The sequence below is a fragment of the Fusarium falciforme genome, chromosome 11 (assembly GCF_026873545.1).
Source record: "Fusarium falciforme chromosome 11, complete sequence".
In the NCBI taxonomy this organism is placed as follows: Eukaryota; Fungi; Ascomycota; class Sordariomycetes; order Hypocreales; family Nectriaceae; genus Fusarium; species Fusarium falciforme.
The window spans coordinates 796,875-813,807 of record NC_070554.1 but is presented as its reverse complement, the minus strand read 5'-3'; the positions used below and the strand labels follow the sequence as shown (position 1 = coordinate 813,807).

Genomic DNA, 16,933 nt, shown 5'->3' with positions numbered 1-16,933 from the left:
TTCTTACAAGTATCACCAAACGACCCGGTCATGGTACAATGCCGCCTCTTGTACTCAATAGCGCTTTTCTGGCATGGATACAAAGAAGACTCAAAACGGGAAATGGATGTTGCCGTTCAGCTTGCCCCGTCAAGAGTTTGCCACAGAGAACGGATGTCAGGACCCAGTGTTGGTAGAATGTTGGAGACGGACGTGGTGGATGCTGTTCATCGTGGATGCCTTTTACGCAGGCACATTGGGCGCCATGAATTTTGCGACGCTAGATGTTGAGGCTACAGTTGAACTGCCTTGTGAAGAGTCCGAGTATGAATCAGGTGTAAGTTATAGATACCATCGTCTTTCTTGCAGCTCTTGCTGAGACTTGGACAGGAAATCCCCGAGCCCAAGACCTTGGAAGAGTTCGAGTGTCGTGAGTTTACTTCCGACGACACGTCATTCTCTTCTTTCGCGTATCTCATTGGCGCCGTACGATGTGCAGCATTGGCAATCTCAATAGCACCAAAAGTTGCTGTCAAGGAAGCCTCAACACAGGTCATTGAGGCTGCCGACTCTGTGGTTGATGCATGGCTTCTTTTACTGCCCAAAGATGACAAGCAAGTCATTTCCAAGACAGGCATCATTGATGAGCTCATGTTCCAAGCGCATTTGGTGATCCATGTGTAAGTCTCCGATAAGAACTCTGCTGTAGACGCCTTCAAAGGCGCATATAGGTACTGAAGATTGATCTTTTCAGTGCAACTATCGGCCTACACAGACCTCTATCAGACCTCAGATTCAACGCCATCGAGAGTGTCTCGAGCTGTGCCCGGGATCCTCCTGCCGATTCCCCCACACCGGATCTAATCAACGTACACACAATACGTGTTCTGAGATCAGTAGAAGCTCAGATTCGTCTCCTCGCATTGCCAGCTCGACCCTTCAACCACACACCATTCATCACCTGCATGGTGAGCGAAGGCACGTTGGCCCTACTCTCAGCATGTAATTTCCTACACAAGGGAAAGGAGCTGGCAATAGCAAGAGATCAGATCCGCATGACCATTGGGTGTTTGAAAGCATTGGGAGAGGTATGGCCCAGAACAGCTAGGAATGTGCGGGAGATTCAGATGATTGCACGGCATGTGCTTGGGCTAGGGCCAAAAAGTACAAAGAGCAACACTCCTCAGTCAACTGGAGTACCAAGCCTCTCTGGCGGCGAGGGGCAGGAGACACTTGGCTCCGAAGGCGGACAGCTGAGCAGTGACGATGATATTCTGGTGTCTCTTGCGAATATGGATACAGTATGTGGATGGTATAGTTCCAGTGATTTCGCCACAGATATGGCATGGTGGACAGGGCAGTAATGATAAGAGCCCGCTGGTCTTGACGCAGTGCGCTGATGCATCTCTTACATGTTATTTATTACTACATCCAAGCCCCGTCCGCCAAGAGCTTTGGATCCGGTGAAGTCTCTTATTATTGAGTACTCAGTACTTTATGTTGAGCCTTTTAAGAGACTTGTGAAGCGACTCACAACTTATACAGGATCATAGACAAGAAACAATATATTACAGCTATCCACACAATCTGCCCCTACTCCTCCTACTTCTTCCCTGCCGATAACTCATGACTGACATCATCAAACTCGATCGCGACCTTGTGTCCTCGATTTCTTTGCTGGGCATGAAGCCAGGCCTTTTCTGCCTCGCGGAACGGGAAAGCCTTAACAGCCAATGCCTTGATACGCCCGCCATCAATCATCTCCGATGCCTTCCGTAGCCTTTCCGCGTTGGCAGAGACGATGAAGTGCAGATACCTTACGCCTGGATTCCCGATAGATTCGACAGCGGTTCCCCGACCAAAGGCCCAGGGCGGCGGCGGATCTCCAACCGTTACAATGACACCGTTCTCCTTGACAGTCTCCCAAGCCTTCGCCAAGACGTCACCGCCGACAGTGTCAAAGACAACATCCACATCCGAGATTAGTCTTTCCCAGTTTGGAGTATTATAGTCCACCACTTGGCTTGCACCAAGCTTCGTAAGAGCTAAATGGTGTTGAGCTGAGGCCAAGGCAATGACGTGGGCTCCAACCACCTGCTTGACAAACTGGACGAACAGTATTCCAACTGCACCGGACGCCCCAGTAACAAGAACTTTCATATCAGACTGAATTCTTCCGTGTTCAGCCATTGCCTCCCAGGCTGTCAGAACCGGAATCGGCAGCGCAGCCGCCTCTGCATGTGAGATGGATGCTGGCTTCGGAGCAACTTCGTCGGGGGAACAAATGACGTATTGGGCTTGACCTTGACCTCGGTCTGCATCCAAGAATGCAAAAACCTCCTGGCCAATCTTCAAAGGTCCGTTATAGACTGGACCAAACGCAGAGATGACGCCAGAAATGTCATGGCCTGGTATTCGAGTTGGGGTGTTGTAGACTTCAGGCCATAGAACTTCGTCGCCAGTGATTCCGGCAGCGTAGACTTGGACAAGGATATCGTCATTTTCAGGCTCAGGGGTCTTCAGAGAGTGATTGGTGACAATTTTGGGGCATGACTTATCGCCCAGGATTTGAACGGCTTTCATTGCGGTGATAATTGATGGCGGTGACTCTTGGTAGAATATGGAAGGAATGATGACCCAATACTAGAGATAATCAAGAAGTAAGACTTAAATAGTGAGCACCAATAGATCACAAACCATCCGATTCTCATTGATGCCACTGTTTACTGGGTTCCCGGTCAGCCATCTTGGCGCACTTGGGCGGAGCATCGGGAATCCGTTTACACGGTGAATCGGCAATCGAAGTGGGGATTCCCTGATCAACCTCCCTACCCGGGTGAAGGGGGTCCAGGACAGTATAACACATGACTTGGTTTACACTGTTGGAGTAATACCTTGGCGTTTAGGATAAGAAATTAATAAAATATTATATAATATTAGATTTTAATTATAATAGAATTAGAATATAATAATAAACCTTAAATAGAGCTATCTTATTATTGCAATAGACTTATATACCTAATAGTGATTATTTCTTAATATTATGCTACCTTTACCTTACTGGCTTTATGATACAGTGCGAATAGACTGTACTACCCCCCCCCCCCCTGACACGGGTAGGTACTCAATATTCCGGCTTGTAGTTCCCGACTGTCGAGTTACCATCCGGATACTCGTTCTCAATAGCTTGACATGGAAGAGGAGCATTAGAGATCATGTCATGAGTATCCGTCATTGACGCTCATTATCGAAGAATAAATAGTGATTACCATGGCATAATCATCATTCGTCAAATTCGCAACATGTTCTTCCCATTGCCTTGGTTCTCCTCCAACCTCCCAAAATGGAATCCAAAGCCAAAAAAAAAAACCCAGTATGTTGCAATCAGTAGAATTTTCAATCGTATGTACATTGACTCAGTGTGCCTCACAGGACTCGGTCACGAGAGACAGTCTGAGTACTCTATGACTACGAGCTCAAAGGCGCACCTGGAAAGTCCATCATCGCTCTTGAGCTCGACTACCCTCCAAACGGCTTTACGCCTCCCCATCGCCATAGTAGGGCTACAGTTATGGCTCTTGTAACCGAGGGACACATTTTGAGTGGCATGAATGGCAATCCACCCAAGGTGTACGAGGTCGGAGAAAGTTTCATCGAGCAGCCTGGCTGCCACCACACAGTCGGATAGAACAACAGTCAACACAAGAGGGCCAAGGTGATTGCTGTGTTTTTCGTCGACACTGAAGTCATGAGGCAGGGATATGAGGGACTAACTGTCCTGGGTGAGGGATGGTGAAGGGAACTCATCTGGTGGGCTTTGGGCTGGACCATCATCATGTACTCTCTTATGTGTCAATAAATTATTGAGACCAGTGGCATGTGTAATGAAACCCAGACGTCTCTCGGACAGTGTGTACTGTTCATCCTTCCCGGCTCGAGAACGATGGTTTGGTTGACTGTTGATGTGAGTTTTCCGCCTCGGAAACAGAAAAATATTCCCAGCCTGAAGATTTATGGAAAAAAAAAAAAAAAAAAAAAAATAGGCCTTTCAAGCCAGGGCGCAATTCGTTAACTAATGTTATTAACTGAAAGGACACTCAACTTGAAAACATGCCGAAGATCTCGGTCGGGATGTTAAGGCTCTAACATAAGAGCGCCAAATTACCGCCATAGTTGTTAGAGCGCTAAATCATCCTTGTCCGATCACGTCGACCTATCTTCTCCGGAGCCAACCGGATCTAATTGAGCTCGGACTTTCTTCAACCCCGAGGACCGAATCTCGTCATCCACTCACTCGGCCTTGTCATTGATTAGTCACCCTGATTGGCCGCGCCGAACTCCCTTCGCTGGCCCGAAGTTCTCATCACGCAACAACTTTCTGGAAGCCATTGAAGTGCCATTGAGTGTCATTAAAGTCTAAGCCATGGCCGAACACCCTTCCTTTACCCTTGCCGGTCTTTGTAAGTCTCAATCTGTGTCAATTCTTGCGTATCCACGGCTAATCTTGACTTCGAACAGTGGCAGCTGGCGGAACCGCCGGCTACCTGCGAACCCGCTCAACACCCTCTCTCGTCGCGGGGCTAGGACTGGGCGTCTCGTACGCCTACGCCGGTATGAAAACTCCCTTAAGAATTAACAATCGGCTGTCCTATTTACTCACCACTGTGCTCTAGGCTACCTTCTCAAGACCAACCAGGACTATGGCGCCGAGCTTGCCCTCGGAAACAGCGTCCTTCTTACCGGCTCTGCTATCCCCCGGATAATCAAGACAGGAGGTAGGGCACCAATTCCCCTGGCCCTTGGTGCTGCTGGCGGACTGGCGACGTACTACTACCAAAAGAAGTATCGCGAATTTACGTATGGCGTATAGAGGGAGCTATGGGAGAGGGAAAGCTTCGACAAGACTCACAGCTTCTGGCAACCAGGGTTCACTTGGAGTTTAATATCAAAATATACCAATCTCTATTCCACTCAAAAATAAACATCGCTGTCATTCATGACCACCAAATGTCCCATCAATTTCGACTCCTAGCTACGAACAAGGTTAGAGAACTAAGGTACCACATGAGTGAACCTTTGCAGAGGGCGATCCCTGGCTCGAGAGTAAGCCTGTTTGGGGGATGATTTGGTTAGCATCAGTGCCGTTTGGCGCTCCTAAATTGCATCTGTAGCCTAGTTGAGTCAGAGGCCAGTGGATGGTAGATCAAGGGCATGAGGAATATGGTCTTTCAAAAGCAGGAGGCCATTTTAGTCCTACAGAAACTTCACAAGGTTGGAGAAACAGTGTTCATCACAAGGGCACAGAGAGCAGGAGTCAAATAGTTTCCAAAAAAAACACAAAAATGTAAATTAGCAAGTAAATATAGCTCTTAGTAGTGAGTGTGGACTATGTACTGTGAGTCGAAGAAACCATCCCGTTCCCTCTCAGTAACTCAACCAAGACAAGAAGTGAAGGTGACATTAACATGAAACATGACATTTTAATGAATGTGGGCCGTCAAAATCCCAAGTCAGGAGCCGCGCTCGTAAAGGAGATCTCTCAAGCAGGGTTGGCGACGCAGCCCTTGTTCTGGTTCTTCCAGGTGAAGCCAGGGTCGCAAGAGCAGACCTTGTTAGCCCACTTCTGGCCGCGCTTGAGGCAGACGCAGCGAGCCTGCTTGTTGTCGTACTGGGCGTCATCACCGCAGTCGGCGACACACTTGGAGCCGTTCCACTTCTGCTCATCGGGCTTGGGGCAAGCACAAGCACCGTTGTTGAACTGCATGCCCTTCTTGCGGCAGATGCAGGCGCGGGACTTCTTGTTCCAGTCGGCATCGTTGCCGCAGGGCTCGTGGCAGACACCGTCACCCTCCTCGTAGACATCGGTGGACTTCTCGCAAGCGCAGCTGGCGCTGGTGGAGCCGCTGGCAGGAGTGTACGTGTAGGCCTTGACGTTGCAGATGCAGTCAGACTTGGCGCTGTTCCACTTGGCGTCAGTGGTACCGCAATCAGAGACACAGCCGAATCGGGAGAGACCAGTGTAGCCAGCCTTGCAGCCGCAGCCAGTGGCAGCATCCTTGAACTCAGTGTTGGGCTTGTCGCAGGTGCAGCCGTCGAAGGTAGGGTTCAGCTTGGCGGAACCGCAGTCGTAGACGCAGGCGGGCTGCTTGGCGGGCTTGGTGGTGGGCTTGTAGTTGGTGTCACAGTCGCACTCAACGCCGCCAGTCTTGAGGTGGGCGTGGCTGGGGCACTGGCAGGCGCTTCCGTCGGCCTTCAGAGTAGCAATACCAACACAGACAGGGACACACTTGTCAGAGTTGGCGCCGGTGCCAGGAACGAAGGGAGGGGTGCACTCGCAGTCGACCTGGTTGTCCTTGAGCTGGAAGTTAGGCTTGGTGCATTCGCAGCCAGACTTGTCGGCCTTTGCAGTAGCCGTACCGCAGTCAGGGACGCAAGAGCCAGCATCAGCACCAGTACCGGGCTTGAAGAGAGACTTGCATTCGCACTCCTGCTCGCTGGAGGTGAGCTGAGCGTTGGTGTCGGTACACTTGCAGCCGGTGAGGTCATCCTTGGGGACAGCACCGTTGGAGCAGTCGGGGATGCAGATACCGGCCTGGCTGCCGCTGCCGAGGGTGTACTTGGAGTTGCAGGCACACTCGCGGTCGTCGTTGACAAGGTGGGCGTTGACATCGTCACACTTGCAGCCAGTGTGGTCGTCCAGGGGAGTAGCACCGTTGGAGCATCGAGGGACACACTTGTCGGCGTCAGAACCGGTACCAGGAACGTAGTCATCCTTGCACTCGCACTCTCGGCCGTTGGCAGTGAGCTTGAAGTTATCGGCAAGACACTGGCAGCCAGTGTGGTCGTCCAGGGGAGTAGCGCCGTTGAAGCACTTGGGGACACACTTGTCGGCGTCAGAACCGGTACCAGGAACGTAGTCATCCTTGCACTCGCACTCTCGGCCGTTGGCGGTGAGCTTGAAGTTATCGGCAAGACACTCGCAGTCGTGGTTACCGGTGGGGGTAGCGCCGTTGATGCACTTGGGGACACACTTTCCAGCGTCGGAACCCTCACCAGGGATGTAGTCGGGGTCACACTCGCACTCCTTGCCGTTGGCCTTCAGGACAAAGTGGTCGGCGTTGCACACGCAAGCAGTCGAATCGCCGTTGGGAGTAGCACCGTTGGAGCAGTCGCGGACACAGCCAGTATCGGGAGCAGTAGCTTCGATGAAGTCGGTATCGCACCGGCAGGTGGTGCCGCTGACCCAGTTGTTGTGAGGTCCGGGGCAGATGTCGGTACACTTGGTGCCGTCGTCGGTCTGGCTGTCCTGCTCACACTTGCAGTCGCCGCCCGTGAACTTGAGGTAGTTCTTGCGGCAAGCGCACTGGTTCTTCCAGTTGACGTAGGCGCTGGCAGGGCAGTCGGCGATACAGAGGAGGCCGGAAACCTTGTAGCCGGCGTCACAGCCGCAGTCGCCGTTGTTGTCCATCTTGAAGACGATGGACTTGCAGTAACACTTGCTGCCGATCTTCAGAGTGTTCTTGCCGCAGGTGACACGAGCCTCGAGAGAGGAGGTGTCGCGCTCGCTGAGGGACGAGGCGGCCACAGACCCGAGGGTCAGGAGCAGGTTGAGGGAGAAAGCCTTGAACAACATCGTGAATGTTCAGGAGGGAGAGTCGGGGGGAGCAAACAAAGAATTGGCAAGGGCAGATGCCTTGTGAGACCAGAGAAGAGCTGCTGGTGTCTGTTAACCAATGATTGAATTGAAGCTTGTTGCCTGAAGAGTTGAGATGAGTGCGAAGGAGACGGGCTTCTTATACAAGTCTGAGGCTGTTTGCATCGTGGTAGATTCTCCATCTAGTTGATAGCCATCTACGCCCCTTTCCCGCCCAAAGGGCGACAGTCATGAGGTGGCAATTGCTTCCGACGATCTAGACCCCGAGTGATGCAACTAGTTCGGCGGGGATTACTTCTCTCTGTGCCCGAGACTAGACCGTCCTGGAAGCGCCAGCTCATGGTGATCCAGCCCTCTGGCTGCAGAGAGCTCTGCGGTGGCGCCTAGTCATTGTCGCTCGCAGCTCAGTGAGCTCGAGAAAGGGTTAGCAGAAGCCTCACCGGCGGGCATGAGCTGGATTTGGAAACCGTTCCCAAATAATCCAGCCTCTTTCGATAGCTTGGCGTTAGCCTCAGCGATAGTGACCCAAGCCTAGAACCTCCTGGTGGCCCGAAGCGCCGGGACGTTGTGAGGGAGGCTAATAAGGTTGGCAACGTCTAGCTAGCGGAAGCTAGAGAGCAAAAAGAAGCAATAAGGTGGAAGGGCGCCACAGACACCCTTTGGTGCTCTACCAATCTCGTAAAGGCTGATCTGATTCGCCAGGGATATGCCGCGTGAATTTCAAGTTTGCTTCTTTGGTGTCATGCAGAAGTCGGCCAGAGTGAAGCTGAAATTTAGGTCTGGAAGAGAGCAAACCATGTCTGCACGCCAGTAAACGCCATTGAAATCTAGGCCCGACCGCAGTTGATTGTTTACTTTGTCAATCTACAGAGTCTACGGACACGATTCTATAGGGCTCGATTAAGGATGAGACAAAACTGTCATGGCCCATGAGGATAGGGAGAGACAACTCAGTCGGATGGGGATGGCACAGGCCAATGGCACCAGCCTACATACACCTACATCATGCTGGGGACGATCCGGAACATCACCGCCAAGAGACTGGCCCTATGTTGGCTCTTGGTTGTCCTCCCCGGCCAAATGCCGGCTTCCCGAATCAAGGGTCTGGTCCAAGAGAGTCCGTAGCTCATCTCCATACATCAGCTCGCCACGAACGAGATCTCGACCAACACTTTCCCCATTCAGTGACCCCGGGGCCACCGATGACCGTCGGCTGCAGGGCTCGGTCCCAGGGCGAGGCCCAAGCAAGGGTGATCATGCCAATAGCTTCATGGAGCACTAGCGTCGACGGGGTATGCATCAATCGAGGAAGACAGACCCAAGCTTCTGGTCGAGAGGGGCTGGGGCTTCGGAGATTCAGGGTCGTGCTCAGCCCTGGATGCTGCAGTGGAATCTCACCAGGAGTTGATGGTCAAGATCTCTTGCTTGGCGGAGAGGCCTCTGAACCGACGATGGTTTGCCCCCTACCCACTGCGTCTCCTTTTCCTCTCCCAAGATCCCTCTCATTTTATTTCCTTCACAACAAACGCCCGATGGTCCGACGGCTGCAGATCGTGACACCAAGTGCTTCTCCAACTGGCCAAGCCCTCAGCCCAACAAGTCTGGGCATGCACGGCATTGGCTAAATCGAGGGTGATGCTTGGCTGGCCGGGGTGCTTGTTCCGCCGTTTTGGAAAAGGAGGTACAGCCCCCACAAACAGCTAACCGCATCAGGGACGAGGCGTCGACACTGGCCAGGCACATGGCGTCTCTGGTCAGGGCTGAATGATCCCAGCGTTACCATTCCCGCCCGAGAGCCGAGCCTTGGCTGTCATTTCTATACATATTATGCATGTTGGCCTTATTCATCAGTCTATCGAGGCCACACGCGCCACACCACGCCATGTCGCTGGATCGTCTCGATAGCTTCGGAATCTGCTGGGGCCTTTGTGATGCCCCTGCTAGCCTCGCCTGCTATCGCTGCCGATTGGTCATCCCGCAATCACGCCGACTGTCTAACCACTTGCCAGCGAATCCAGACTGGCGGCCGCCACGGCCGAGATCCCTCGCCTTGACGTGAAAGTCGCGAGAACTGCTCTGGTGGCTCGAGTAGCTAGGCAATAGCGTGCTCCGGCCTGTCGCTCCAACCATACGTCTCTGAGCATGAGGGACCGAGGACCCGCTATGAGCCCAAGGCGCTCACGCTTGCTACGTATGTCAGACAATGTGCTGGCGCTGGTTGTGTAGCGGTCCCGGTGGCTCCAATAGCTCCCCAGTAGCTTCTGTCGGTCTGGACGTTGATCGACTCATCATCACCCGACGAGTTCGCCGAGGAGGCCGTTCGCGAGTGATGGGTACAGTTGGACGGCGGCTACGCCTGCAAACCGCCAAACAATATCCGAACTGTGGCTTCTCAGACACCAGGGGAGAGCTTCTCTAGCTGCTAGACATCTCCGGAGCGGGTCAAACCCGCCACTCCCACTTCTTCTCCTGTTTGACATTGTCTCTGACCGTTGGTGGCCTTATCCTCAGCGGCTCGTGGAGTAGAAAAGAATCAATAGTGGCTTCAGATCAGTACTGGCTTTTGCACAACTCAGGGGCAAGCGGGGTTGTAAGTATGGAAAAGGAACAAAATGCCAAGAGTAATGCCCCCTTATTCAGCCTCGGGGAGCTAACGGCCAATCCATTTTTCTGGATTCCGCCTTGTGATTGGATGCTATGTTTTCGGCCCCTACCGCAAAGCCACAAACGGATCTTCTCCTCCACCTTTCGGCAGGGGTAAATTGCAGTGTTCCTGTGGCGTCTGGCCTTGACTCGCCGGTCTTACCCGCAAGTAAACGGGGCTGGACTCGCCCACGGAACCGGCTAGGCAGCGACTATTGGTTAGTTAGTTCCAATACTGTTTTCTTCTTTTTGCAGCGTAGAATGAGTGGTGCCTTCTCGCCGGAGCTGACAGCCTGCGGATAGCCTCTGAGAGATTATCTCGTAGTCAACAGGAGACTGTGACCAAAGTTGGCCGATCAGTTTGGGCAGAGGACTGTATCAAGGTTGTTGATTCTCTTGGTTAAACATCGTCCGGTTCATGGACCGTCTTGCTATGCCATGTGGCTGATGTGTGTCTACGGGTATGTCACTGCGCCAAAGATCGGCGGCTCTACACGATCGCTCTACTGCTAGTGAGAGCCCAAGAGACGGTGAGAGATGATCATGACGAGATTCTAGACGATCCTTTTCAGTGTTCTAGAGCCATCTGTCTGTGTATTGTTGAACGATCGAGAACCATCAACCAAGTTCGGCGAGATCGAAGGGCCTGGCCAGCTGAGAGGATGCCAACGCTGAATTTTGTAGTGGCGCGGCTGATCTTCATCCGGTCCCGTTTCCTTGGCACATGATCTTGAGTGTCTGTAAGGTGTCAATGGCAATTGCGTAGTTACAGCTAGGTTGTTGATCTGAATGAGTGTCGCGAATGTTGTAAGTGCCATGTACGCCAAGCGTGAGGTTGAAATGCGTGCCCTTGGATGACACTGTATGACACGATGGAGGATCAGAGGAGACAATGATAGGAAAGCTAGCTCTGTCAGACGGTAGCAGAATCTTTGGTGAATGCCGCAAAGTGTCGGCAGCCCGAGGGTAACTTTGGTTGTTCCGAGAGATCCGTCGCTGTAGGGTAATGTGTCACAACTGGGTGAGATGGGCATATGGTGCTTCAATGAATGACTGAGGAGCTGTTATTGGAAATTGGCATTTTTGTCTTCTATAGCATCATTTGTTTTCGATTTCTTAGCTCTTCAAGTCTTGGTCTTGATGATTCGGTGTGACTGTCGTGTAAATTTCAGCGCTGTAGAAACGCACTTTGTATTGGTAATGGTTGAGAACTGAATAGATTCTAGCACACGTTCAACACTTGACAAGTATTAAAGGAAAAAGTATCACAAGGAGCCAAAGTCGCGGGAGATCTACACGCAATATTCATTACATTTCAAATCATCTAGCAAACTTGAAGCTGGAGCGGTTACCATCAATTGTCTCTGCTGCTGGGCTTATCGATAGCGACTCGCTGATGGATGGAGCACACCACGTGACAGCACCATCACCACCAAGAGCGAGGCGGGGAGATTTGGGTGATACGCCATCAACGAATTATCTCTCTGATCCGGGCTGCTATATCGCCTTCTTGAACGACAATAATAGCGGCTGGCCTATGATATGGCGATACAGCCTATTGTCTTGGCTGTGTTGGTTGGCTAGGTCGACTAACCAAGCTCGCCATCGCCATGTTACCTTTCGTGACTGACACCTAGTGCTAGGTATATGGCGCAATCGATGGCATCCCATCATGTTAAAACCCGGCATCTTCCTCTTCTCTGCATTGTTTTGTGCTTCTGCCTTGATCTGTGTTCATCAAAGCTGATACACATGAAGTGAACAAATGCGTCGAATACGCGCTCGACGCGTCAATCTCGCGATCCTCAACACCAAGCCCAACCACCCATTTATCGACAAGATGCGGTACTCGATAAACGCGCATGCCACCTGACGGACGAGAGGGCTCGAGCCACCGATAAGCCCTACTGGGCACCTGTTACACGGACTTCAGCCGCCAAGAAAGCATCATTTGATTGACAAATGACAGATGCCCAGCCTCGTCACGCCCCGCGAAGCAAGACATTGTCACCGCGTCTTTGCGACCGCTCGACACCGCCTCCAAAGACGCATATTTTGTCCCGGAGATTGACCTCGCGCATGGCTAGGGCTATGGCAATAGATTGGATCGAGCACCAGGAATGGGCTTGATGTATATGCCCTCGTCCACCCAAGCTCATGCTCAACATCGACATCACGCGACGACATAATCGCCCATATGTTTGACAGCCCCGCGATTGCTTCAATCGAAGATAATATCCCCCAAATCCGTCTCCCCGACCGACACGAAACGCATTCCCTGCCTACGTCTTCATCCCATCGCGTCGCGCTCCCGATTCCGACGCCATGGCCCCGGACTTCGACGATCGCACATTCGGAAACGATCGACGGGTATACACAGTCGACGACCAAGTTGGGTGTCTCGATTCTGCCGACCTTGAACTGGATCGCGAGACATCTCGGGCCATGCGAAAATATGCCCTGGTGGTTGCAGTGTCTGACTGCACTGGTGTCTGTCTTTGACAAACTGGTTCCTTCACTGGCAATGTCCCGGGAGCCTTCAATTCCGTCGGTATAGTCGGTATACCCGGTTCCACCCATGGCTCTGACGCGAGGCTGAAGCTTAGGTTTCGCCCTGGTGATATGCATAGCCTGGTGAGAGACAATAAGCTCGCGTAGAAGCTCTGATGTCTTGCCCAGCTCCAACCTCGTGGACTTGTCCATACACAAGCTCGAATCTCATGTCTCGTTTGAAAAATGTCTGAGGTGAGCCTGGCATTGCCTATTTAGACATCAGACGAGGCATTATCCTACGGATGATGCCACTTTGGACTGCCCCCAACCTCTTCTCCAGTCTGACTCTGGGGTAAGTAGACGAAGTTAATCTCATTCGCCGCCCCGGGCTTGGCCAGCACCAGCACAGACAGCTTGGCAGCTAAGCCTCCCGTCTGTAAGCGACCGTCAAGTACCGTGGGAAATACCGTCATGATCGTCTCGTGTTGGGATGAGTGGAACATTGAATCCTGAGCCCCATCTGATGCTCCATATCGGGTCCATGATCGACGCTGATCTCATCAGCTCCCCAATTAGCTTGTTCGCGATTTGTCGCACCCTCGCTAAGGTGTCTAGCCCCAGAGGCTAACGCCGTGAAGTCGTCATTCCCATAATGTCCGTAGGACAAACAACATCGCGGCTGTGCGAATTGAGCTCGCCGCAGCTGCAGCTTTGGCTGACATGCTTCTCGGACTCGGATCACTCGGCCCAGCCATGCTTCACTCGCGTCATTGAGGTATTGTATTGTAGTTGACCTGATGAACAAAAGCCTGCCATTGCCAGTCTGATGTTGCTGTTTGTCAAGCCAACTGTAGCGTCATATGCGAGATGGCTCTTCTCCATCATGTCCTGGCCCTCGTGAGCCTTTGGTTGGGCGTTGTCTCTGCCACCCAAGCCTCCCATTTCCACAAAAGATCCTCCTCCGCTGGTCCCCTCCCACCGAGTCAAGATCCATGGTACACTGCGCCAGAAGGGTTCGAGAGTGCTGAGCCTGGCGCTGTCCTGCGTCTCCGACCTGCACCCGGCAACTTGACCAAGGTCACTGGCAACAGTTCGGCCGTGTACAACATTCTTTACCGGACGACTGATAGCCAGTATAAGCCCACGTGGGCCGTCACCACCCTGTTTGTGCCAGACTTGGGACCCAATAGCACTGCAGCACGCAACTTTGACCAGGCTGCTCTCCTGTCTTACCAGGTGCCATACGACTCTGCCGACGTTGACGCCAGCCCTAGCTACACTCTGTATGATGCCGATGCCAGCGTTCCTTTTGGTACAGTCTTGGGGCTGGGGCTTTTCATCTCTGTTCCAGACTATGAAGGCCCATTGGCTTCATTCACTGCTGGTGTCATATCTGGGTATGCAACCATTGACTCGGTCCGTGCTGTGCTCTCCCTCGGCCTGGGTCTGAACACCACCTCGCCTCGCGTCGCTCTCTGGGGATACTCTGGAGGTGCCCTTGCTAGCGAGTGGGCGTCTGAGTTGGCGGTTCAATACGCTCCGGACCTGTCAGAGACCATCGTCGGCGCTGCCTTGGGAGGCCTGACCCCCAACGTGACCAGCGTTCTCGAGTCCATCACCGGCCAAGACGGCGCTGGATTGGCGCCAAGCGCTATTATCGGCCTGACCAGCCAATACCCTGAGGTACAGAAATATTTGATCTCCAAGCTCAAGACTGAGGGACCGTACAACAAGACCGGGTTCCTGGCTGCCTTGGATTTTACTTCACCCGAGGCTGGTGTCGCATATGCCGGAGTTGATATCGGTGACTTCTTCAAAGACGGTCTCGATACCTTCCGAGACCCCAAGCTTCAAAGAATCATCAATCGCGATGGCATCATGGGCTATCACGGCGTGCCTCAATGGCCCATCTTCGCCTACAAGGCCATCAACGATGAGATCAGCAAGGTCGCCGACACGGATGCCCTCATCGAGAGATACTGCCAGGTCGGTGCCAACATCTTGTATCAGCGGAACTCGGTTGGCACGCACTCGAAGGAGTTTGCGTACGGTCTCTCTGCCGTTTTTGAGTGGCTGGGAGCTGTTCTGACGGGTACATATGCCGAGGTGTATGAAACTGAGGGTTGTACCATTCAGAACGTCACGAGGAATGATACCTCCAGCCCGTTGAAGCGACGCGATGTGCCGAATGGCGTCTTTAATTTGTGGTAAGCTGCGATGCCTTTGACGATGACCTTTGCGAGAAAGAAGGGTGGCGACGGAGGTTGTAATACACAGTCATGTTGCGTCTATTGTTTAGATTCAGGAAGCATAGCTATATAAAATCCGAAAGTGCTCAAGTAATCATTGATAAAGCCTCCCTCCTCATTTCATTGTAACAAGGCTCTTGTTCGCTCTCTATATCGTGTACCGAAAGTTGGTGTTTTCGATATCTGTCAAGTCCTCCTCCTCGACAACCAGCCCAGTCTCAGCTACGTCTTTGGGTTTCCCAAACTTTCGGTCTCTCCTCTTGTTCTCAAATATGCAAAATGTACCATAAGAGATACCGCAAACCGCCACAGCAGCAAACGAGCATACAAGGGCGACGATGCCTGTCTGATAACGAGGGGCCTCTGTTTCGAGGAAGAACTGCGGACCAACAATGTTTCCAAGAGCTTCTCATGCGTTAGTGAGAGAAATCAAGTTGAGGAGTGGAGGTGTACGAACCATACCAAACTGCTATGGAAGTAGACACGAAACTCTTCTTGGTTGTCCCGGATGTGTTGGAAGTCTGTAGGCTCACGGCTAGAATAAAGGGAAGATTGTAGAAACCCATGAGATAGACGCCTGCTAGACTGGCATTTCGGTATAGCTCTGCGTCGAGGACGTGTACCATGATGGCGCCTACCATAGCGAGGCATGCTGAAAGAACCCAGAATAGGCATCGAAGATTTGGTACATAAAAAGTGATTGCCGAGAACCCTGCTTGAGCCACCATGGCAATAGCTGCCTGGGGCGTTGCGAGCAACGCTGTTCGGCTTTGTGAGAAACCGTAGCCAGATATGATGAGAGGATTGAAGTTTGTGATGCTGGCGTTTGTAACTGAAAATGCGAAGACGCCGAGAGATGATATGATCCATTTGGGGTCAAGGATGGCTTCTTTAATCTGTGACAATTTGAAGTTCTGAGTGCTCCCAGTCAGAGATTGAGAATGAATAGAAAGGCTCTGATACTGACTTTGCTCCGTACTACACCTGTTTGGTTGTTTGCGACGCGCTGGACTGCAATAACCTTCTCCTCAGCCTTCAAGAACCAGGCATTTGCTGGAGAGTCGGGGAGCAAGGCCAGGGTCACGATGCCCATGGCGACAGTGACGACCCCATAAATGATGAATATGTACTGAGAATCCAAGTTAGCGTCCTGAGTGATGACAAAGGCGAAAATGAAAAAAGAACCTTCCAAGTTGCCAACGGACCCTCAATCTTGCCAATGGCATACGCCAAGATACCACCGAACACGCCGGCAAGGGTATTACACCAGATGGCAGTCCTCAAAGGCTGCTCCTCTAGCCGATACCACATCGAGTTGAGAAGCATCATGCATGGCAGCAAACAAGCTTCGAAGGCTCCCAAGAAGAACCGAATGGTGGCCACGCTGGCAAAGTTGTGGCAGACAGCCACGAGGCACAGAGTAGCCCCCCACGCTGTTAGACACCCACCGATGTACTTTCCGATTGGCACCCGTGTGATAAGCCACAGGTTGGGGAACTCAGCAAAGAGGTAGCCGAAGTAGAAGATGCTACCGAGCCAGCTGTACTCTTGGCCGACGAGATGTGTGTCCTCTTTGAGGCCCCATAGAGCCGCGAAAGACAAGGCATTCTATTTGTTTTCGTTAGCGATCGAGGATCTGAGAGAATAAGTAAGAGCCCTCGCCTTGTCCAGAAAACCCAATGTCATGGCAATCGTCAAGAGCGGCAAGACGACAGCATCAGTCTTCAACAGCACGCGACGGCGTTCGCGCGCTGATGGTACTGGCCGTGCTGGCTGTACTGGATACACCAACTCATTCTCCTGCTTCATCTGGCCTTCCATCCTTCATCTGAAGCAGTGACTCTACCAAGCCGAGTAGTATAGAAATGGAGAGCTGGATATTGTGCCAAATGTCGAACAGTGAGGGGAATGTATG

General features: G+C 52.2%; 5 protein-coding genes and 1 pseudogene across 6 annotated transcripts, besides 1 other annotated feature; 3 read left to right on the top strand and 3 right to left on the bottom strand.

Moving 5' to 3' along the window:
* Positions 1-73: 73 nt before the first annotated feature.
* On the top strand, positions 74-1,343 carry NCS54_01316300 (Fungal-trans domain-containing protein; the record flags this gene model as incomplete). The annotated part of the gene is made up of 3 exons (XM_053158370.1): positions 74-316; positions 370-659; positions 734-1,343. The coding sequence occupies 3 exons, from the start codon at positions 74-76 to the stop codon at positions 1,341-1,343; spliced, it is 1,143 nt and encodes a 380-aa protein (XP_053014345.1).
* A 238-nt stretch (positions 1,344-1,581) lies between these two features.
* On the bottom strand, positions 1,582-2,562 carry NCS54_01316200 (PKS-ER domain-containing protein; the record flags this gene model as incomplete). The annotated part of the gene is made up of 1 exon (XM_053158369.1): positions 1,582-2,562. The coding sequence occupies one exon, from the start codon at positions 2,560-2,562 to the stop codon at positions 1,582-1,584; it is 981 nt and encodes a 326-aa protein (XP_053014344.1).
* A 1,840-nt stretch (positions 2,563-4,402) lies between these two features.
* On the top strand, positions 4,403-4,849 carry NCS54_01316100 (Hypothetical protein; the record flags this gene model as incomplete). The annotated part of the gene is made up of 3 exons (XM_053158368.1): positions 4,403-4,439; positions 4,498-4,590; positions 4,653-4,849. 3 exons carry the CDS (start codon positions 4,403-4,405, stop codon positions 4,847-4,849), a joined length of 327 nt encoding a protein of 108 aa, XP_053014343.1.
* Positions 4,850-5,518: 669 nt separating this feature from the next.
* NCS54_01316000 (Hypothetical protein) lies at positions 5,519-7,612 on the bottom strand (the record flags this gene model as incomplete). Its single annotated transcript, XM_053158367.1, has 1 exon — positions 5,519-7,612. One exon carries the CDS (start codon positions 7,610-7,612, stop codon positions 5,519-5,521), a length of 2,094 nt encoding a protein of 697 aa, XP_053014342.1.
* A 6,003-nt stretch (positions 7,613-13,615) lies between these two features.
* NCS54_01315900 (Hypothetical protein) lies at positions 13,616-14,980 on the top strand (the record flags this gene model as incomplete). Its single annotated transcript, XM_053158366.1, has 1 exon — positions 13,616-14,980. Exon 1 carries the CDS (start codon positions 13,637-13,639, stop codon positions 14,978-14,980), a length of 1,344 nt encoding a protein of 447 aa, XP_053014341.1. The 5' UTR covers positions 13,616-13,636.
* Positions 14,981-15,166: 186 nt separating this feature from the next.
* NCS54_01315800 lies at positions 15,167-16,626 on the bottom strand (annotated as a pseudogene). Its single transcript has 4 exons — positions 16,204-16,626; positions 15,986-16,147; positions 15,476-15,932; positions 15,167-15,423 (listed from the first exon to the last, which is right to left on the bottom strand).
* Positions 15,167-16,626: a sequence feature.
* Positions 16,627-16,933: the final 307 nt, after the last annotated feature.